This window comes from Pogoniulus pusillus, chromosome 13, assembly GCF_015220805.1.
Source record: "Pogoniulus pusillus isolate bPogPus1 chromosome 13, bPogPus1.pri, whole genome shotgun sequence".
Classification (NCBI taxonomy): Eukaryota; Metazoa; Chordata; class Aves; order Piciformes; family Lybiidae; genus Pogoniulus; species Pogoniulus pusillus.
The window spans coordinates 22552261-22573331 of NC_087276.1; the positions used below are offsets into that span (position 1 = coordinate 22552261).

At 47.8% G+C, this 21071-nt stretch overlaps 1 protein-coding gene across 2 annotated transcripts in view; it reads right to left on the reverse strand.

Annotated features, from left to right (window-relative positions):
- The window catches only part of LMF1 (lipase maturation factor 1), a 255459-nt gene that overhangs the window by 147692 nt on the left and 86696 nt on the right, over positions 1-21071 (reverse strand). For both annotated transcript variants that reach the window (XM_064153521.1, XM_064153520.1), the window contains exon 5: positions 7781-7846. In XM_064153521.1, the coding sequence (XP_064009591.1) occupies positions 7781-7846 (66 nt within the window). The remainder of the gene's footprint in view (positions 1-7780; positions 7847-21071) is intronic.

Genomic DNA, 21071 nt, shown 5'->3' on the forward strand with positions numbered 1-21071 from the left:
TTAAACCAAGTATCAGGAACAGTGTGGCCAGCAGGACAAGGGAGGTTATTCTGCCCCTGGACTCAGCACTGGTCAGGCCACACCTTGAGTACTGTGTTCAGTTCTGGGCTCCTCAATTCAAGAGAGATGTTGAGCTGCTGGAAGGTGTCCAGAGAAGGGCAACAAAGCTGGTGAGGAGCCTGGAGCACAGCCCTGTGAGGAGAGGATGAGAGAGCTGGGGGTGTGCAGCCTGCAGAAGAGGAGGCTCAGGGCAGAGGTCATTGCTGTCTACAGCTACCTGAAGGGAGGCTGTAGCCAGGTGGGGATGGGCTCTTCTGCCAGGCAAGCAGCAATAGAACAAGAGGACACAGTCTCAAGTTGTGCTGGGGGAGGTCTAGGCTGGATGTTAGGAGGAAGCTGTTGGCAGAGAGAGTGATTGGCATTGGAATGGGCTGCCCAGGGAGGTGGTGGAGTTGTCATGCCTGGATTCTATGATTCTATGATTCTATGATTCTAAGTCCTGAAGTGCCATGTCCACACATTTCTTGAACACCTCATGTGGAAGGTGACTCCACCATCTCCCTGTTTCAATGTCTGACAACATTTGGAACATTTTTTGCTTCCAGCAATGAAAACTGTTGGAATAGAGCCCATCCTGAGACATCAGTGATGGTGAAAGCAGGAGATTTGCTGACTTATCAAACTGAATTCCTAGAAGTTATTTATTTCTCCTTTCATAACAGGTTGGAAAAAGCTAGATGAAAACTCTAACGAGGTCTCAAAACAGCAAACAGAAGGGAGAAAAGACATCAAGAGGCAGTTAAAGAGCAGTTGGAGCTTCCTTCTCACTCTTATCAGCACAGCTATCAGTCAGCAAGCCCCTAATTAGCTACAAAAGACATTGTGCTCCTCAGAGCTGCGCCAGGAACAGGAGAGCTGCTGTAGGCCAGAAGCTGGAGCACTGATTGACAGCCTCCATTTAAGAACAGCAGTTACAGAATAATTAGTGACAATTTGTACGAATCAGAAGTGACCTTTGAGGCTGTGCAGAGCCTTATGCAAAGAACAAAGCTGTGCTCAGCTGCACTGACACGTTCAGAACTCAAACGGGACTTGGTTATTCACGTAAGGCTGGTTCAGCAAAGTCCTTCAAGCTTCCCTGCTTTGTGGCAGCCAACCCATCCTGAGCACCCACGGACAAGTACACAGCAGGGAAGCAAATCCTGAATCTTACTTCCAGCACTGACAAGATTTTGTTGCTTTGGCAGCAGGTTTTTGTTTTTCTTTCCCTTTATCCAGCTGCATCACCTTTGTGTCAGTAGCATGTTTGCCTCATCAGCCTGGCTTTCTGCAGCAAGGGATGCAAACCATTGAAAAGCCCTTGGATAAAAGGCTTTCACAGAATCCCAGCATGGTGGGAGCTGGAAGGGACCTCTGGAGAAGATCCAGCCCAAGCCCCCTACTAAGGCAGGGCACCCACAGCAGCTTGCCCAGCGTCACAATGCCCAGCTGGGTTTGGAAGCCCTCTAGACAAGGAGACTCCACAGCCTCTCTGGGCAGCCTGCTCCAGGGCTCCAGCACCCTCACACCAAGGGAGTTTCTCCTCTTGTTCAGATGGAACCTCCTGGTTCCAGTTTGTGCCTATTGCTCCTTGTCCTGTCCCTGGGCACCACTGAATAAGAGCCTGGCCCCATCCTCTTGTCCTTCAGACTTTAACTTCTGCTGAGCATTGATCAGGCTCACAGGATGTTAGGGGTTGAAAGGGACCCAAAGAGATCATCGAGTTCAACCCCCCTGCCAGAGCAGGATCATACAGTCTAGCTCAGCTCACAGAGGAACACATCCAGATGGGACTTGAAATTCTCCAGAGAAGGAGAGACTTTGGAGACTAGCTCTTCTCCAGGCTAAACAGCCCCAGGGCCCTCAGCCCTTCCTCCTCACAGAGATATGCAAAACATTCCCTTCCAAACACCACTTCCATTAGAAGTATAACTCCAAGTTGTTCCAGCTCCAAGCAGAAAGTCCACCAGCTTCTTGCATGGTCCATGCCAGGGCTCACAACTCTGCTGAGCTTCACCCATCTACTGACTTAGCCAAGGACAGGCCATCAGGACAGGAAGGCTCTCTGATTTAACAGCTCCTGTGCAGTTTTGGTGCAATGCTGGCAGAGGAGAAGGACACCCAGCAGGACTCTCCCCCACACCCGAGCAGCTGCCTCAGCAGCTGTTCCTACCAGTTGGTGGCTGAATTTTACAAGGTCTCTGTCTGTAATTAAAAAGCAACAATACATTGGCAGTCATGATTAAAATGCATCACTGGATTGCATCCCTCAGGGCTGCAGCACCTCCCCTACCAGGACAGGATGAGCAAGCTGGGGCTGTTCAGCCTGGAGAAGGGTACAGGGAAACCCAACAGCAGCCTGCCAGTACCTGAAGGAGACTACAGGAGGGCTGGAGAGGGACTTTTGTGGTGATAGGACAAGGGGCAATGGTTTGAAACTAGAGCAGGAGAGATTTAGATTGGACATTAGGAAGAACTTCTTTACTAGTGAGGGTGAGACACCAGAACAGGCTGCCCAGAGAAGCTGTGGACGCTTCATTGCTGGAAGTGTTTAAGACCAGGCTGGATGAGGCTTTGAGCAACCACAGCAAGGGAGGCTGAAACAAGATGATCTTGAAGGTCCCTTCCACCCCAAGCCATTTTACATCTATGACTTCTGCAGTGGCACACAGGGAGACATTCTGGATGTGACCACGTAGGACTTTTCCCATCTCTAAACCATTAAGGCTATCTGCCAAGACCACCACCAGCATCCAAACTTACAGACTGTGGGTCAGAAATACTCATCTCCTGCCTCTGCCACTCAGACCTGCCCCAAGCCAAGACATCATCTGGTCAGGAGGTGCTCTGCAGTCTGGGCACAAGGGTCAGAGAGCTGCAGGATTGGTGGGGAGAGTTGAAAATCTGGGTCTGGCAGAAGAGGATTTTCTCCATTTGGAGCCCATTATGACATTGTACTCATGCCAGGTAAGCAGCACACCCAGAACTAGCAAAGTTTGGGCCAGATAAAGCTTGGCACAAGAAGCAGTGGTGAGAGGCCTCTAGGGAACAAACTGATGCTCCCCTATGGCATGCATGGCTCACGGAGCCAGTACCTACTAACAGTGGTTAGAAAGCTCCTCCAGCCCATGCCTGGGCAATGTCCTGCTCCAAAAAAAGCCTCAAGTGGCACCAAAGCTTCCACAGCAGATGTTGCCCACAGTGTACATGGGAGCCTGGCTGTGCAGGGAGCTGCCACGCTCTGTAGATGAAGGCTGAGCTCTGGAGGAGGCAGGGACAGTCAGGGTCAGGGGGACATGTTCAGCCACATCTCCCTGCTGACACGAGAAGGGAACTCAGGATGCCACCGAGCGCTGGGGGATTCGTGCCACGTGCTCCACTGGGAGCACAACTCCAGCTCCAGGCTGCAAACCACCACAGGCAGATTTGTAAGCCATTGTGTACACAGCAGATAAATGCCTCATAATCCTGATGACAAACACATCTCCAAGCCAGAAGCAGCTTCTCTCCACATTAACTGCATCAGAAACAGGTTCCACTGAGCAAAAAAAAATCCCCAACTTTTACTGGGACTTCTAACAAGGAGGAAAAAAGTCATCTAACCACAGCCAACAGAGAGATGATGGCAAAGCTAACACGTGATGAGCCCACCACATGGCAAGACTTCACCTGCCACTTACCCCTCAGAGAGCTCCATTTTCTCATGCTAATCACCTCCCTTGGCCTGAAGTGTGGGCAGCAGGGCAAGGGAGAGGATTCTGCCCCTTTACTCTGCTCTCCTCAGGCCCCACCTGCACTCCTACGTGCACTTCTGGAGCCCCCAGCACAAGGACATGGAAATGTTGGAGCCAGTCCAGAGGAGGCCACCAAGATGCTCAGAGGGCTGCAGCAGCTCTGAGGACAGGCTGTGAGAGTTGGGGCTCTGCAGCCTGGAGAAGAGAAGGCTTTGAAAAGACCTTGGCATGGCCTTCCAGTATCTGAAGGGGGCTACAGGAGGGCTGGGGAGGGACTACTGACAAGGTCTTGTAATGACAGGATGAGGAGGAATGGGTTTAAATTGGAAGTAGGGAGATTGAAACTGGATGTTAGGAAGAAGTTCTTTGCAGTGAGGGTGGTGAGACACTGGCACAGGCTGCCCAGGGGGGTTGTGGCTGCTCCCTCCCTGGAGGTGTTCAGTTTGGATGAGGTCCTGTGGGACCTGTTCTAGTGGGAGGTGTCCCTGCCTACAGCAGGGGGTTGGAACTGGATGATCCTTGAGGTCCCTTCCAACCTGAGCCATTCTATGCTTCTAATGTGGACATTGCTGCACGTGAAGCTCCTGGCCACCATGGGCATGAGGAACCCCAAGCTGCACACACAGCATGGTGCAAACCTACCCACCCTAGCCTGGGGCCTCTGGCCACGTTAGCAAAAAAACTAACGCAGGAGTTGGTTAAACTCCCTGTTCATGGTGTCCTGCCAAGCTGGGATTAGAGTCTGGGACTCCTGGCACCCAGAGGCACGATTAATCCACAGAGTGTTTCTAGCCCCACCCCTCACCCCAGCATCCAGATAGCTTCCATGTGCCAGGCTGTGGATGGCGATGTAGCAAAGCCTTCTCATCTCCATCAGCATCTGCCTTTCTCTTCCATACTTAATGGAGCCCATCTACACCCCCAGGGATCAAGAGCAGAGTCAGGCTGGTTGGAAAATACCTTCTCTGTGTAAACCATGAGTTCTGCCATTTCCCTCTCCAAACTACACAGCGTCACAGCTCGTAAGCCCCCTAAACAGAGGGTCTTCAGTTGAGGAACAAGATCTCCATAAAGGCTGGGATTAAGACCCTGAACATCAGAAAGAAAAAGAGGGAGGGGAAAAAAAAAGAACCAACCACCACTCAAAAAAAAACCCTGCTCTGTTTAATTAGCCAAGCCATAACAACATTTGACTGTTTCAGACAGGACTCCTGACAAAAGTGGAAATGTTATTTTCCACCAGCAGAGCTGCTGGTTCTACTACAAATAAATAGTGCAGGAGGCACTCACCACACAAGGGATGGAGGCCATGTGTTTGCATTAATTCTCTTGGCACAGCAGCCCATGTAGATCTTGGACTGCAGCTCAGGACTGCAACAGGAGAGCTGGGGTGGCCAACATACATCACAGCAGACTCTACTTGGCCCGAGTCCATTCATGAGCTGGTCCAATAGCCACTTTGATCATCCTAATTACCAGCAGATTCCCAGCACCCTCCTTCCCTCATGGAGGTATCTTCAGCTTCACCCTCTTCTACCTCCCTCTGGCTGGTTGAAAGCAGCAGGTGAATTGCAGTCCTTTGTCTGGTAGACAAAGTTGGGCCTCTTCCATTTTCCTTTTATTGCAGGTTCTTTGGTGTGGATTAAAATAATTGATATTGATAACACGATCTGCCCCTCCCCCAGCCCAGCCCCTGTTCCAAATTACTTGTCCAGGCTGAGGATCCCACATTATGGATATGACAGGAATGGTCTTAATTAGCCTTCTGGGCTACAGAACTGATTCTGGTTTTGATTTGAAAGAGTTGGGATTATGCAGGCTGACTGTTGTGGGTTGAGGTCACCAGCAGAGCCGGTTGGGGGATGCTTGGGGTGGGGGCTGATTTTGAGCTGGGTTTTCTCAGACTGGTTGCTGGCAGCACGTGGAGCTGAACCCTTGCAGGCCTGGGTGAAAATGAAAGACAATTTTCTGCGGTTGCCTTTGTGTTTGGATTAAGAATGACAGCACTGAAGGGTCTTTGCATCCAAAGTTTCACCCAGAACAAAGGAGGACATCGATGGTCCAACAAGAGCTAACCCAGCAGCAGCCTTCATACAAGGTTACCCTGCCATTCAGTGGGGGAAATCCCATTAAAGGCAACAAAAAAAGGCAGCATTAAAGCTAAAAAGGCAACTGCAGCACTCTGGACCTGCAGAATTCCATTTTGAAACGTGCAACCAGTTAACTCAGTCACAGGAGTGAAAAATAAAGGTGTCAGCACCTGGGGAATTGATGAATTTTCTTCCTGTTTTGGGAAGAGGAATCCCAGTCCTGGAACAGGAATGGTAATGTGGTCCCTGGCACTCAAATGCAGCTCTCCTGGTGCAAGGATGCAGGAGCATCCCTGTTCCCACAGCTCAGCAGGCCTGTCCCACAAAAAGTAACTCACACAATCCCAGCACGGTGGGGGGCTGGAAAGGATCTCTGGAGATCATCCAGTTCAACCCCACTGCTAAAGCAGGGCACCACAGCAGCTTGCCCAGGGTCACAACGGCCAGCTGGGGTGGGAATCTCTCCAGAAGAGACTCCACAACCACTCTGGCAGCCTGCTCCAGCAGGCTCCAGCAACCTCCAAGTAAAGAATCTTTTCCTTCAGTTCAAGTGAAACCTCCTGTGCTCTAGAAAAGACCTCTGAGATCATCAAGCACAACCATCAGCCCAACACCACTATGCCCAGGAACCATGTCCTGAAGTGCCATGTCAACACATTTCTTGAACATCTCCAAGGATGGTGACTCCACCACCCATGCCAGGCCACTTTTTCAGTACAGAAATGGTTCCTCATGCCCAATCTAAACCTCCCCCGGTGCAACTTGAAGCCATTTCTTCTTGTCCTGTTAACTGTTAGATGAGACCAATCCCCTCCTCAGTCCAACCTATTTTCAGGGAGTTCTAGAGGCCTAAGAGGGCCCTCAGCCCCCTCTTCTCCAGGCTGGGCATCCCCAGTTTCCTCAGCTGCTCTTAGAATCATAGAATGGTCTAGGTTAGAAGGGACCTCAAGGATCATCGAGCTCCAACCACCTGCCACAGGCAAGGACACCTCCCACTAGAACAGGTCCCACAGGACCTCATCCAACCTGGCCTTGAACACCTCCAGAAAGAGAGCAGCCACAGCCTCCCTGGGCAACCTGTGCCAGTGTCTCACCACCCTCACTGCAAAGAACTTCTTCCTAACACCCAGTTTCAATCTCCCCTCTGCCAGTTTAAACCAATTTCTCCTTGTCCTGTCATTACAAGACCTTGCCAATAGTCTCTCCTGTAGGCCCTCCTCAGATACTGGAAGGCCACTCCAAGGTCTCCTGGAAGCCCTCTCTTCTCCAGGCTGCACAGCCCCAACTTTCATAGCCTGTCCTAATAGCAGAGCTGCTGCAGCCCTCTGAGCATCTTGGTGGCCTCCTCTAGACTGGCTCAAACAGTTCCATGCCCTCCTTGTGCTGGGGGCTCCAGAAGTGCACACAGGACTGCAGGTGGGGTGTGAGGAGAGCAGAGTAAAGGGGCAGAATCCCCTCCCTTGCCCTGCTGGCCACACTGCTCTTGCTACAGCCCAGCACAAGGTTGTTGTCTGGGCTGCAGTCACACTGCAGGCTCATGTTGAGCTTTTCATCAACATGAAAGATTCACAAGGTTTGTGCTCTAGACCCTCTACCAGCTTCACTGCCCTTCTCTAGACCTGCTCCAGCACCTCAGTTTGTTCTCCAGACTAAATTTACAGAGAGAGGTCCCAGTGGGGTTCAGGTTTGCTCCTGAATCAAGCTGTGATGGGGAAGGGAGGAGAGAAATTTGGCTTTTAGAAGTGTGGTGGTGAAAACAGCATCACCAAGCTGGCACATGGATGCTGGCTGTGCTGCTGGGGATAGAAGGGCCCTGGTAAGGCAAGAAAACATGGAGAGAAAGCAGGAGAAAAAACTCTTCTAGCAAGGTAAAGCAGACCAAAAAAGAAAAGGAGTTTGGAAGTGCAGATCACTCACCTCATAGTGGTAATCCATGCAAGTCAACTCTCTCCAGCAACGATCCCCTCGGATTTTAATCAGCCCCTGGAGGAAAGAAAAAGCAATAAAATAGGTCAAAAAAATACTATCACAAATATTTTATTTCACTTTATCTTGTATGTTAAGGTTTCATCTCAGGATACCAAACACTCTGCTTAAACTGCAAGGAGAACCTGACAACATGGGATTGCAGAGGCTGGAACGACCCCAACAGAGATGCACAGCACATCTGTACCCCAGGTGCAGTCATCACCCCTGAGGGAACATAACACAACTCCAACATGACTCTTTCCACTGAAAATTGGACACAAAATTTGTGGATTCATAGAGTCATAGAATGTTTTTGGTTGGAAGTGACCTTTAAGATCATCCAGTTCCAACTCCCCTGCCATGGGCAGGTTGCTCAAGGCCCCATCCATCCTGGCCTTAAAACACCTCCAGGGAGGGGACAACCACAGGCAACCCGTTCCAGTGTCTCATCACCCTCCATGTAAAGAATTTCTTTCTTGTGTTTACTGAAGATTGGACACAAAATCCTTGTGGAATATGCTCCCAAGCTTAAAGTGTGCTGGAAGATGCTCTACCCACAGCATAGGCTTTGCAGTGTAATGCTCCCAGTATGGGCTACCAACATTGCTGGTAGGGAGGTGCAGAGCAGCGAGAAGCACCAGGGCAAGTCTGAAAATCAGACTTCATCATTGGGATGATTTTGTAGAACAGACTGGTAAGTTCCCTGCAGACCTAAATGCAGCAGCATTTGTCATTTTGAAATCCAAACCCAACTGTCCCTCTCTCCCAAAGCCTGTAGAGAAGAGGAACCAGGGACAGACTGGGATGAGGACCCCACTGCCCGGCTAGCGGTTGAGCTGGCTACAGAGATGCAATCAAAGTAATTAGAGAAACAAAAGAGGAGAAGGGGAAGGAAGCTGACAGATCTAACCCCAGATGAATGCCCTAATGACAGGTCTGCTCCACCTCAGGTTAGAGGTTGGCAGTGAAATAAGCAGGTATCGGAAGGCTGCTGTGGGTTGATATTTCAGGGCAACCAGAGGGTGAAATTTCCAAACCAGTGGGTCCATTCCAGGGCTGGCAGCAATATTGGGATTAAATTTCTTTGCCTCAGCGATGAAGAGTAGAAAGGAATCAGTCGTCCACAGCAGGAAAGACACCTGGCCAAGGATGAGCCTGCGAGCAGGAAGCTCTGCAATCAAGCTGTGCCAGCCCCAAGGTATGCAGGTCCAGCTTTGATGTGTGGCGAAAGGTCCCTGATTAGGATCACAATATCCCAAATTGAGGAAAGCTTCACTAGTCAAAAGGCTGAGCCAGCTCTATCATCTGCATACAATTAGGGGGTATTCACCTGCCTCTGACATTGCCCCTAATTATAACGTTCCTGCCTTCCTCGGTAGAAAAAATACAGGGAGTTTCCATGGGGATCCACTGCTGGCTGCACCAGGATCATCCCAAACCTTCCTTATACATGCAGTAGGAAAGAGGACCAAGAAACCAGTGTGCTAAAATCTGAGGGCTCAGTGGAGGAGGAGATTCTAGCATTAAGGCACATCCTGCTCTATGGATTTCACCCAAATGGCTAAAAAAAACAAATGATCTCCACTTCCAGCATTAAACAAAGTTCAGCAGGTTAGAAGCTCAAGAAAACTTCCAAATACCAGTTAAAGACCCCCAAAACCTGTCCAGATCTTGTAAGTAAATATCCACAAATATCCAGACAATCAAAGACATTGGTTGGACCTTGGTCTTAACTCAACTTGGACTTTTTTAAGCCAGCAAGGATCCACAGTAAGAGTTACAAAGCTATCTGACAGGATAAGCTAATGGGAAATAGGCAGCATCTTGGTCTGAGCCTTGCACCAGGAGATGTTTAGATGTTTCTGGTTTGGGGAAAGGGATGACAACCTCCCCACCCCCCAGCCTTCAACAGGGCTGTCCACAATCCTGAAGTATAGCAATTAAAAGGCACACTGCTTGAGTTCAAGCAGGTCCAGAGAAGGACAACAAAGCTGGTGACTACTCTTGGAGAACAAAGGGTCTTGTGATGTGAGTCTGAGGGAACTGGGGTTGTTCAGCCTGGAGAAAAGGAGGTTGAGGGGAGAGCTTGTGGCTCTCTACAAGTCTCTGAAAGGAGGTTGCAGCCAGATGGAAGTTGGCCTCTTCTTCTAAGGAACAAGCAAGAGGAAATGACCTCAAGTTGTATCAGGAGAGGTTTAGGTTGGACATAAGGAAGAATTACTTCCCTAAAAGGGTTGTCAAGGCCTGGAACAAGATACTCAGGGCAGTGCTGGAGCCCCCATCCTTGAAGGGATTTCAGAACCACAGAGATGCGGTTCTGAGGGTCATGGTTTAGTGTGACCAGGCAGTGTTGGGTTAATGGTTGGACCTGATGTTCAAGGTCTTCTCCAATCCAGCCCAATTCCACAAAGGCACAGAAAAAAGCACAAGGGATGCAAAGTGTTATCATAGAAGCCTCATGAGCCAGGAAAGCAGGCTACTGGGCACTGCTGGCTGCTCTGTGGATTTACTCACCAGCAAGTCATTCATCAGATCCCATCACTCCACAAGGGCTGGAGCAGGGGAGACAGGGACAAGACAGACTGGCTGTCAACAGTCCCAGCTTCATCACCCCCTCCCAGATCATCCCCAGCCTGGCTCTGCCCCTCGAAGCTTTTCTAACATTACAGGATGTGTTGATAGCATCTCCCAGGATGTGCCACAGCCCTGTCAGTGGCAGGATGGACACTGAGAAAGGCTCTGTGCAAGACTGCTGGAATATTAAAGCAGGACAGAGCTATCTTGATGACCTTCCCTCCTGCCTTGCCCAGCCTCTTATCAAGCTCTATTATTCAGCAGGGATAATTAAAACGAGTCTATGACAGAAAAACACCACACTTGAAAATCCAAACTCTTCCCTACAATGAGTCACCAAAGGGAGTTAATCACATTTTGTTTACTATGAAGCCTTCAAACAGGAAAGTCACTCGAAGCTCTTCATATCAAAGCTGTTTTTCAGCAGAGAAAACTCCCACTCTCATAATTAGGGGGTGTTTCAAGTCGTCTTCACCCTGCTGCTGTCTTCGAGTCCACTTCCACTCCCACGCTGCCACGTGAGATTTCCAGGTTCCAAATGAAGTTGGACTAAAAAAACTATAGGGCAGGAAAACCTACACATTCTGTAGCTGCTTCTCATCAGAGGAAGAGAAGTAGCTACAGTGCCTTTGAAGAGGTATGGACCCTGGGTATTTTGTAGCTTCATCTCACCTGAGGAGGACCATGAAGAGAGAACCAGCCATGGTGGCTGTGAAGAAAAGTGGATCCTGGGCATGGACACATTCAGGATGAGCTCTTAGAATCATAGAATCAATCAGGTTGGAAGAGAGCTCCAAGCTCATCCAGTCCAACCTAGCACCCAGCCCTAGACAATCAACCAGACCATGGCACTAAGTGCCTCAGCCAGGCTTTGCTTCAACACCTCTAGAGACAGCAACTCCACCACCTCCCTGGGCAGCCCATTCCAATGCCAATCACTCTCTCTGCCGACAACTTCCTCCTAAAATCCAGTCTAGACCTCCCCTGGCACAACTTGAGACTGTGTCCCCTTGTTCTGTTGCTGGTTGTCTGGGAGAAGAGACCAACCCCACCTGGTACAGCCTCCCTTCAGGTAGTTGTAGACAGCAATGGGACATACTTTCCAGCTCCTTGCTCGGATGGGATCTTGTTTTACACACTCTCCACTAAATATTTCACCTTTTTGGAGGTCTAAAAAACAAGCACCCCAAGTAAGAAACAATCACTCCAGGAAAACAAAAGCACTCAGGAAAAACCAAGGACTCTGGAAAAAGACAAGGACCCCAATTAAGAAACAAGCACCTCAGGGAAAATAAAACAAGAATCCAAGAAAGAAAAAAACAACCAAGGACACTGGAAAAAGAGGAGGACCCCAATTAAGAAGCAAACTCCCCATAATAAAACTCAAGCACCCAGGAAAACCCAAGGAATCTGGAAAATATAAAGACCCCAATTAAGAAACAAGCACCCCAGGGAAAATCACAGAATGATTCAGCTTGGAAGGGACCTCCAAAGGTCATCTAGTCCAACCCCTCTGCAGTCAGCAGGGACATCCTCCTCCAGAGCAGGTTGCTCAGAGCTTTTGTCAGGCCAAACCTTGAATATCTCCAGGGATGGGACCTCAACCTCCTCCCTGGGCAGCCTGTTGCAGTGTTCCAGCACCTTCATGGTGCAGAACTTGTTCCTCAGAGGAACAAGTCAAGGACTCCAATTAAGAAATAAGCACCTCAGAGAAAATAAAACTCAATCACCCAGGAAAAACAACAGGGAATCTGGAAAATATAAGGACCCCAGTTAAGAAGCAAGCACCTCAGGGAAAATCAAACAAATGTCCATGAAAATCTCAAGCACCCCAGGGGGAAAAAAAACCCAATCAAAATAGGCACCCCAGGAAAAAAAAAGCAAGCATCCAGGACAAAAAAAAAAAAACCCAAGCATCCCAGAAAGTCCTGCTCTGTTTGCAGGTTGGGGGTGGGTGAAGAGACTTTCAAAGCCCTGCATATCAGAAGGGAAAGGTATTCAGCAATGCAAATTAAATAGAAGCTAAAGGGAAGGAAACAGGTGGCTAAGTGAACCAGCAACTGCCCTTTCACCCCTCTGCCCTTGCTTTGAATCCAGTTCTACCTACCATTATTAAATTCATACTGATGGGATGGTGGCTCCAAAGATCAAGGTGGGGGTGGTTGGATGGTTTTGGCCAAGCTGGTGGCAGCCAGCCCATGCAGACCAGTTCTTTCCAGCAATAAGAGAGGCTGGCCTGGGGAAGGGGAAAGTTGAGATCTTTTGTCATATTAATTTACAGGGGGTTGTGGCTCCAGGCCATTCTGCACACTCAGAAATCTGCCCTCGCTGCTGTCCTCATGAGACCCATAAAAACCTTCACCCTGGATTGAATTAGCATCCAGAATGAAATATGTGCTCAATACCTTCTCCCCTACCAAGTTTGCTCCCTTCAGGGCACGGCTGAGGAGCAAAGGGGAGGATGGAGATGCAGCACCTGCCTGGACTGCGAAAATCCCAACTTCTGGGCTCCCACAATTAAGGTGCATTAATTTCCCCAACGTTTTTCACAGGGGAAAGAAAATTTCATTTAGGGCTTCCCCCCACCCCCCCTTTTTTTTTTTTCATTTAGTACTTGAATGGTGTTGAATAAAGTGCCTGGTTTTAATCAGGGGAGCCACTCTGCCACCCTCGCTCCTGCAGTTCCCACCCAGCAGCCCTGCTCTGCATCCACGTGGCCACGGTCACGTAGCAACAGTGCTTCCCAAACTCAGGCACAGAATCATGAAGGCTGAAAAAGATCTCCAGGATCATTAGGTCCAACTGTTAAGGCAGCACTGCCAGGTCTCCACTAAACCATGGCCCTCAGCATCACAGCTTTGAACCCACCCACCCCCTCCCCAGGGATGTGGACTCCAAAGCTGCCCTGGGCAGCCTGGGTCAATGTCTTACGGCCCTTTCAGCAAAGAAATTCGTCCTGATGTCCATCCTAAATCTCCCCTGGTGCAACTTGAGTCCATTTTCTCTTGTCTCATTGCTTGCTCCTTGGGAGAAGATACCAACTCCCACCTGGTTCTAACCTCCTTCTGGGAGTTGTACAGAGCAAGAAGGTTGTAAACCAGAGTAAACCAGGTTGGAAAAGATCTCTAGGATCATTGAGTCCAACCTATCACCTAACCCTTCTAATTAACTAAGCCATGGCACTAAGTGCCACACCCAGCCTCCTCTTAAACACCTCCAGGGATGGGGACTCCACCATCTCCCCAGACAGCCCATTCCAATGGCAAATCAGCCTTCCCATGTAGAACTTCCTCCTTTTCCTCTACTCTGCCCTGGTGAGACCATACCTGGAATATTCTGGCCAGTTCTGGGCTCTCCTGTTCAGCAGAGATGAGGCTTTGAGCAACCTGCTCTACTGGGAGGTGTCCCTGCCCATGGCATGTGGTTTGGAATTAAATGATCTTTCATGTCCCTTCCAACCCAAACCATTCTGTGACCTTGCTCTGCACATTCCTGCTTCACACAGCACTAGAAGGGAGGGAAGTGGCCAAGCTCCCAACGCATCAAATCTTCCCTTTTCATCTCGGGCAGATCTCTCAAGCCAACCTGACCCCTTTCAGGCTGCTGTACTTGGGTGATTCAGAAGGAAAAAGGAATTAAGGAGAAAAAAAAACCCCAACAACTCAAACCCAAAACATCAACTCCCCCCCAAAAGAAGCCTAAATGATTAAAATGTCATTCAAGCTCTAAGCTGATATGAGTCACAGCTACAAAAAAACATCTTCAGGAGTGGGGGATAATTATATTCCTCCCTATCTATTGATTTTTCTCCACAATGCAGATGTCAGATTTTGCACAGGGTTTTTGGGGGGGGTTAGGTTTTGGGATTAGTTTGAGGTTTTTTTTCCCTTTGGCTTTTTGCTTTTTCCTTTTTCTTTTATCTTTTTTTTTCTTTCCCCTTCATTTTTTTTCTTTTCCCTTTTTTTTCTGTTTTTCCCCTCCCTGGAGTGAGTGTCAAAGAGGAACAAAGCACTCTTTGAGACTTTTTCAGCCCAAAATTAATTCTGGGGGGAAAAAAAAAAGGCAAAGAAATAAAAATGGTACAGACAGGCCAATGGCACGGGAAGCTGAGTGAAAAAATAGCCTGGTGACTCAAGCTGTGTCTGCAAACCCCTCACTGATCCCAGCCCTGGAGAGGGGAGTGGGGTATGAGCACCAGTAGTATCAATTTGGAGTCAATTTAAAGACCTTTCTGCATCTTCACATAACAGAAGATGGGTGAAAAGGAGAAAAATAAAATCACTATTTCAAGACCTTGCTGTGTCTTCACAAAACAGAAATTGGGTGTAAAAGGGAAAAGAAAAAACAACTCAAAGACCTTTATGTGTCTTTGGGGTACAAAAGATGACTGAAAGGAAAAAAACAAAACTCAAACCACAATTTTAAGACCTTTCTGCATCTTCACAATACAAGAAGAGAGGAAAAACAAAACTCAAATCACAATTTTAAGACCTTTCTGTATCTTCACAATACAAAAAGAGAGGAAAAACAAAACTCAAATCACAATTTTAAGACCTTTCTGTATCTTCACAATACAAGAAGAAAGGAAAAACAAAACTCAAATCACAGTTTTAAGACCTTTCTGTATCTTTCCAATACAAAAGATGACAGGAAGTAAAAAACAAAACTTAAATCACAATTTTAAGACCTTTCTGTATCTTCACAATACAAAAAGAGAGGAAAAACAAAACTCAAATCACAATTTTAAGACCTTTCTGTATCTTCACAATACAAAAAGAGAGGAAAAACAAAACTCAAATCACAATTTTAAGACCTTTCTGTATCTTCCCCATATAAAAGATGACTGAAAGCAAAAAAGAAAACTCAAATCACAATTGTAAGACCTTTCTGTACTATCACAAGGCAAAAGATGACTGAAAGGAAAAAGACAAAACTCAAATCACAATTTTAAGACCTTTCTGCATCTTCACAATATAAAAAGAGAGGAAAAACAAAACTCAAATCACAATTTTAAGACCTTTCTGTATCTTCCCAATACAAAAGATGACAGAAAGTAAAAAACAAAACTCAAATCACAATTTCAAAACCTTTCTGCACCTTCACAATACAAAAAGAGGGGGAAAACTACAATAAAACAGTAATTTTAAGACCTTTCTGTATCTTCACAACACAAAAAATGACTGTAAGTAAAAAAACAAAACTCAAATCACAATTTTAAGATCTTTCTGTATCTTCACAACACAAAAAATGACTGAAAGCAAAAAACAAAACTCAAATCACAATTTTAAAACCTTTCTGCATCTTCCCAATACAAAAAGAGGGGAAAAAAACTAAAATAAAATCATAATTTTAAGACCTTTCTGTATCTTCCCAATACAAAAGATGACAGAAAGTAAAAAACAAAACTCAAATCACAATTTTAAGACCTTTCTGCATCTTCACAACACAAAAAAATGACTGAAAGTAAAAAACAAAACTCAAATCACAATTTTAAGACCTTTCTGAATCTTCCCAACACAAAAAGAGAGGGGAAAACTAAAATAAAATCATAATTTTAAGACTTTCCTGTATCTTCACAATATAACAGATGACTGAAAGCAAAAAACAAAACCCAAACCACAATTATAAGACCTTTCTGTATTATCACAATACAAAAGATGACCGAAAGGAAAAAGACAAAACTCAAATCATAATTTTAAGACCTTTCTGCATCTTCACAATACAAAAAGAGAGGAAAAACAAAACTCAAATCACAATTTTAAGACCTTTCTGTATCTTCCCAATATAAAGACAACAACTTCCTCCTAACATCCAGCCTATAAAGAGAGGAAAAACTAAAGTAAAGTCACAATTTCAAGACCTTTCTGCATCTTCACAACACAAAAAAATGACTGAAAGCAAAAAACAAACCTCAAATCACAATTTTAAGACCTTTTTGTATCTTCACAATACCAAAAAAAGGGTAAAAAAGAAAGCAAAATAAACCCACAATTTAAAGACTGTTCTGTGCCTTGGTGATACAAAAGATGAGTGGAAAAAAAAACACCAAAAGCAAAAAGTGAAATCACAGTCTAAAGTCCTTCCTGTGCTTTGTGAGGCAGAAGGAGGGTGAAAAACCTCAATGAAGGGTAATCTTGAATTCTAGCTTTCAACTTTTCCTTACGCTATAAATACGAACTGCTCCAGATGGTGCCTGGCACTTCACACCCTCAGCCACCCACTGCCCACAAAACAAGGAGCTGGAAGAGCTTCTGAAAGCCAAAGGTCCACCAGTGTCTTCTCAAGATAAAATTCATGGAAGAGGAAGGAGCTTTACAAAGTTAAAATGAAAAATGCTTCTTAAAAAGGAGACCTGATGAAGGGCTTGAGGAAGGGCTAGAAGGTGGCAGGCAGCTCTGCTGGATTGAGAAGCATTCAGATCTCAGGGACCTGACACACAGCTCTGCTGGATTGAGAAGCATTCAGATCTCAGGGACCTGACACACAGCTCTGCTGGATTGAGAAGCATTCAGATCTCAGGGACCTGACACACAGCTCTGCTGGAGTCAGAAGCATTCAGATCTCAGGGATCTGACACACAGCTCTGCTGGAGTCAGAAGCATTCAGATCTCAGGGATCTGACACACAGCTCTGCTGGAGTCAGAAGCATTCAGATCTCAGGGACCTGACACACAGCTCTGCTGGAGTCAGAAGCATTCAGATCTCAGGGACCTGACACACAGCTCTGCTGGAGTCAGAAGCATTCAGATCTCAGGGACCTGACACACAGCTCTGCTGGAGTCAGAAGCATTCAGATCTCAGGGACCTGACACACAGCTCTGCTGGAGTCAGAAGCATTCAGATCTCAGGGACCTGACACAATGCCTTCGGACCAGAAAAGGGGGACGAAGCTGGTCAGGAACCTGGATCACCAAGACCAACCAATATCCCTACTACCATGGCCATCAAACCAAGTACCAGGAACAGTGTGGCCAGTAGGACAAGGGAGGTTATTCTTCCTCTGTACTCAACACTGGTCAGGCCACACCTTGAGTCCTGTGTCCAGTTCTGGGCTCCTCAATTCAAGAGAGATGTTGAGGTGCTGGAACATGTCCAGAGAAGGGCAACAAAGCTGGTGAGGGGCCTGGAACACAAACCCTACGAGGAGAGGCTGAGGGAGCTGGGGGTGTGCAGCCTGCAGAAGAGGAGGCTCAGGGCTGACCTCATTGCTGTCTACAACTACCTGAAGGGAGGCTGTAGCCAGGTGGGGTTGGTCTCTTCTGCCAGGCAAGCAGCAATAGAACAAGGGCACACAGTCTCAAGTTGTGCCAGGGGAGGTCTAGGCTGGATGTTAGGAGGAAGTTGTTGTCAGAGAAAGTGATTGGCATTGGAATGGGCTGCCCAGGGAGGTGGTGGAGTTGTCATCCCTGGAGGTGTTGAAGCAAAGTCTGGATGAGGCACTTAGTGCCATGGTCTGGTTGACTGGACAGGGTTGGGTGCTAGGTTGGACTGGATGATCTTGGAGATCTCTTCTAACCTGCTTGATTCTCTGATTCTACAACAACAACAGAATCACAGAATGCTTTATGTTGGAAGGGACCTCTGAAAGTCATCTAACCCAACAACCCTGCAGTCAGAAGGGCCATCTCCACCTACAGCAGGTCATTCCATGCAACCTGACCTGAAATAGTTCTGGGGATGGGGCCTCAACCACCTCTCTGGGCAACCCAGGCTAGCGTCTCACCACCTGAAGCACTTAAGAGTTTTCCTGCTGTTATGCACCAGGCTGCCCAACCTGCTCCAGCTTCCTTCTGCATTTAAAAGGATAAATCTCATAACATTCCTGCATTTTATTTCAACCTCACAATGACCAAATGCTGTATCTCAACCTAGAGAAGAGAATGCTCAGGGGAGATCTCATTGCTCTTTACAACCACCTCAAAGGAGGTTGTAGTCAGGTGGAGGTTGGTCTCTTCTGCCAGGGTACCAGTGACAGAACAAGACAGAGCCTCAAGCTGTGCCAGGGCAGGTTTAGCCTGGATGTTAGGAAGAAGTTCTACAAGGAAAGAATGATTGGCATTGGAATAGGCTGCCCGGGGTAGAGGTGAAGTCCCCATCCCTGGAGGTGTTTAAAAAGACTGAATAAAGCACTTAGTGCCATGGTTTAGTTAATTAGAAGGTGTTAGCTTGGACTCAATGATCTTGAAGGTCTTTTCCAACCCGACTGATTCTGTGAGCCATCAGGAGAACAACACCAGACAAGTGAGAGAATACAGCAGCAACACCCAGCAATGGCACAATCCTTTTGCTGGACATGTTAAAGTGCCTCTGACCTCCACCACATGGTCTTATGACTGTGTTTTGTTGTCTTTTTTTCCTTATATACCCCAAAACAGGCACAATATTTAACTCCTAAGCCCAGCAGGGAATCTGGCTTTTGGAGAATTCAATACACTCTCTCTGGTCCTTTTACACCTCGAGGTTCTTGTAATGGCTCTTGATGTTGTTTGCATACTTCGAAATATCTGCATAATTTATGAGCCCAGTTCTTCAGCTGCACAGTGTCCTGGCACAGGGTTTGCCACAAAACATGCTGGTTCAGAGGCTGGATTTGGGTCAGAGCCATAAAACTCATGCAAGATGCAGAGAGGTGATCCTGTCAGTTTACTTTGCTCTCATGACACCTCACTGGGAGTGCTGCATCCAGCTCTGCAGCCCTCAACACAGCAAGGACATGGACCTGATTGAGAAGGTCCAGAGGAGGCCATGAAAATGCTCAGGGGGCTGAAGCACCTCTGCTATGAGGACAAGCTGACAGAGCTGGGGGTGTTCAGCATGGAGAAGACTCCAAAGAGATTTAAAGCAGCCTGCCAGATCTGAAGGGGGCTGCAAGAAGGCTACAGAGGAACTGTTTGCAAATGTCTGCAGCAACAGGATGAGGGCAATGGATTGAAATGAGAACACAGCAGATTTAGACTGGATGTGAGGAGCAAGTTCTGCAGCATGAGGCTGCAGGAACACTGCAACAGGTTGCCCAGAAGCAAAGCCTGGATGAGGCACTTAGTGCCATGGTCTAGTTGACTGGACAGGGCTGGGTGCTAGGTTGGACTGGATGAGCTTGGAGATCTCTACCAACCTGTTTGACTCTATGATTCTATGCTCAGAGGGCTGGAGAAGCTCTGCTATGAGGACAGGCTATGAGAGTTGAGGCTCTGCACCCTGGAGAAGAGGAGGCATCCAAGAGACCTTATAGTGGCCTTCCAGTATCTGAAGGGGGCCTACATGAAGGCTGGGGAGGGACTATTGACAAAGTCTTATGATGACAGGATGAGGAGTAACAGTTTTAAGGTGGCAGAGAGGAGATTTAAACTGGAGACAGTGGCACAGGTTGCCCAGGGAGATTGTGGCTCATAGAATCACAGAATGTAATCTATGAGACACTGGCACAGGTTGCCCAGGGAGGTTCTGGATCACAGAATGTGATCTATGAGACACTGGCACAGGTTGCCCAGGGAGGTTGTGGCTCACAGAATGTGATACAGGAACGTTGGGGAGGGACTATTGACAAGGTCTTGTAATGACAGCATGAGAAGGAATGGGTTTAAACTGGCAGAGGGGAGACTGAAACTGGATGTCAGGAAGAAGTTCTTTCCAGTGAGGGTGGTGAGACACTGGCACAGGTTGCCCAGGGAGGTTGTGGATCACAGAATCACAGAATGTGATCACATTCTGTGATCCACAATCTCCCTGGAGGTGTTCAAGGCCAGGTTGGATGAGGTCCTGAGCAACCTGCTCTAGTGGGAGGTGTCCCTGCCTACGATGGGGGATTGTAACTGGCTGATCTTTGAGGTCCCTTCCAACCTTGGAATGGGCTACCCAGGGAGGTGGTGGAGGCACTATCCCTGGAGGTGTTCAAGAACAGACTGTCTGCAGCACTTAGTGCCATGGTCTAGTTGACTGGATAGGGCTGGGTGCTAGGTTGGACTGGATGAGCTTGGAGGTCTCTTCCAACCTGGTTGATTCTGTGATTCTATGACTCCCATTCCATGACGTTGGGTTTTGGGCTGCTGCCTTTGTCGCCCTGCTCTTCCCCAACCTCAGCCACCAGCAAGCTCCTTTGAGAAGCCACCAGGAGCACACCAACATCTGAGGGGCTTTGAAGAGAGCGCCGCAAAGAGCCAGGGTGAAAGGCAGTCTGAAAAGTCCTTGGCGCTAGCAGCTCGCAGGCTTTTACAAGCAGCGGAGGAACAACAACTCTTCCTGCCAAGGGCTATTACTAGACAAAATGGAGAGAGAGAGATCAGAGGCACAAAGGAGGTTGCTAAGGAGTCAAGTGTGGGATCCCTGCAGAGAGGAGGAGGGCTGCAGCTGGGACGGCAAAGGTCAGAGCGCTGCAGACATCACTTTCCAAAAATTCCCATGAAGGCTGGGCTGGGGAGCCGGGAGCCTGGCCCCGCCGGGCTGCCTGCTGAATAATGAGAAAGCCATCAAAGAAAGCTCCCTTTCTTCCCTCCTACCCACGCTAATGTAATAAAACAAATTAGAATAATTATTCTCCATTTCAGAGCCCTAATGCCCAGGATCAGGGCACGCTTGTCACCGAAATGACAACTACATCCGTTTGATTCTCCTTCTCCTCCTCCTCCTCCTTTAGAGCAGCCCAGATTGCCCAAATTCCAGCTTCTTT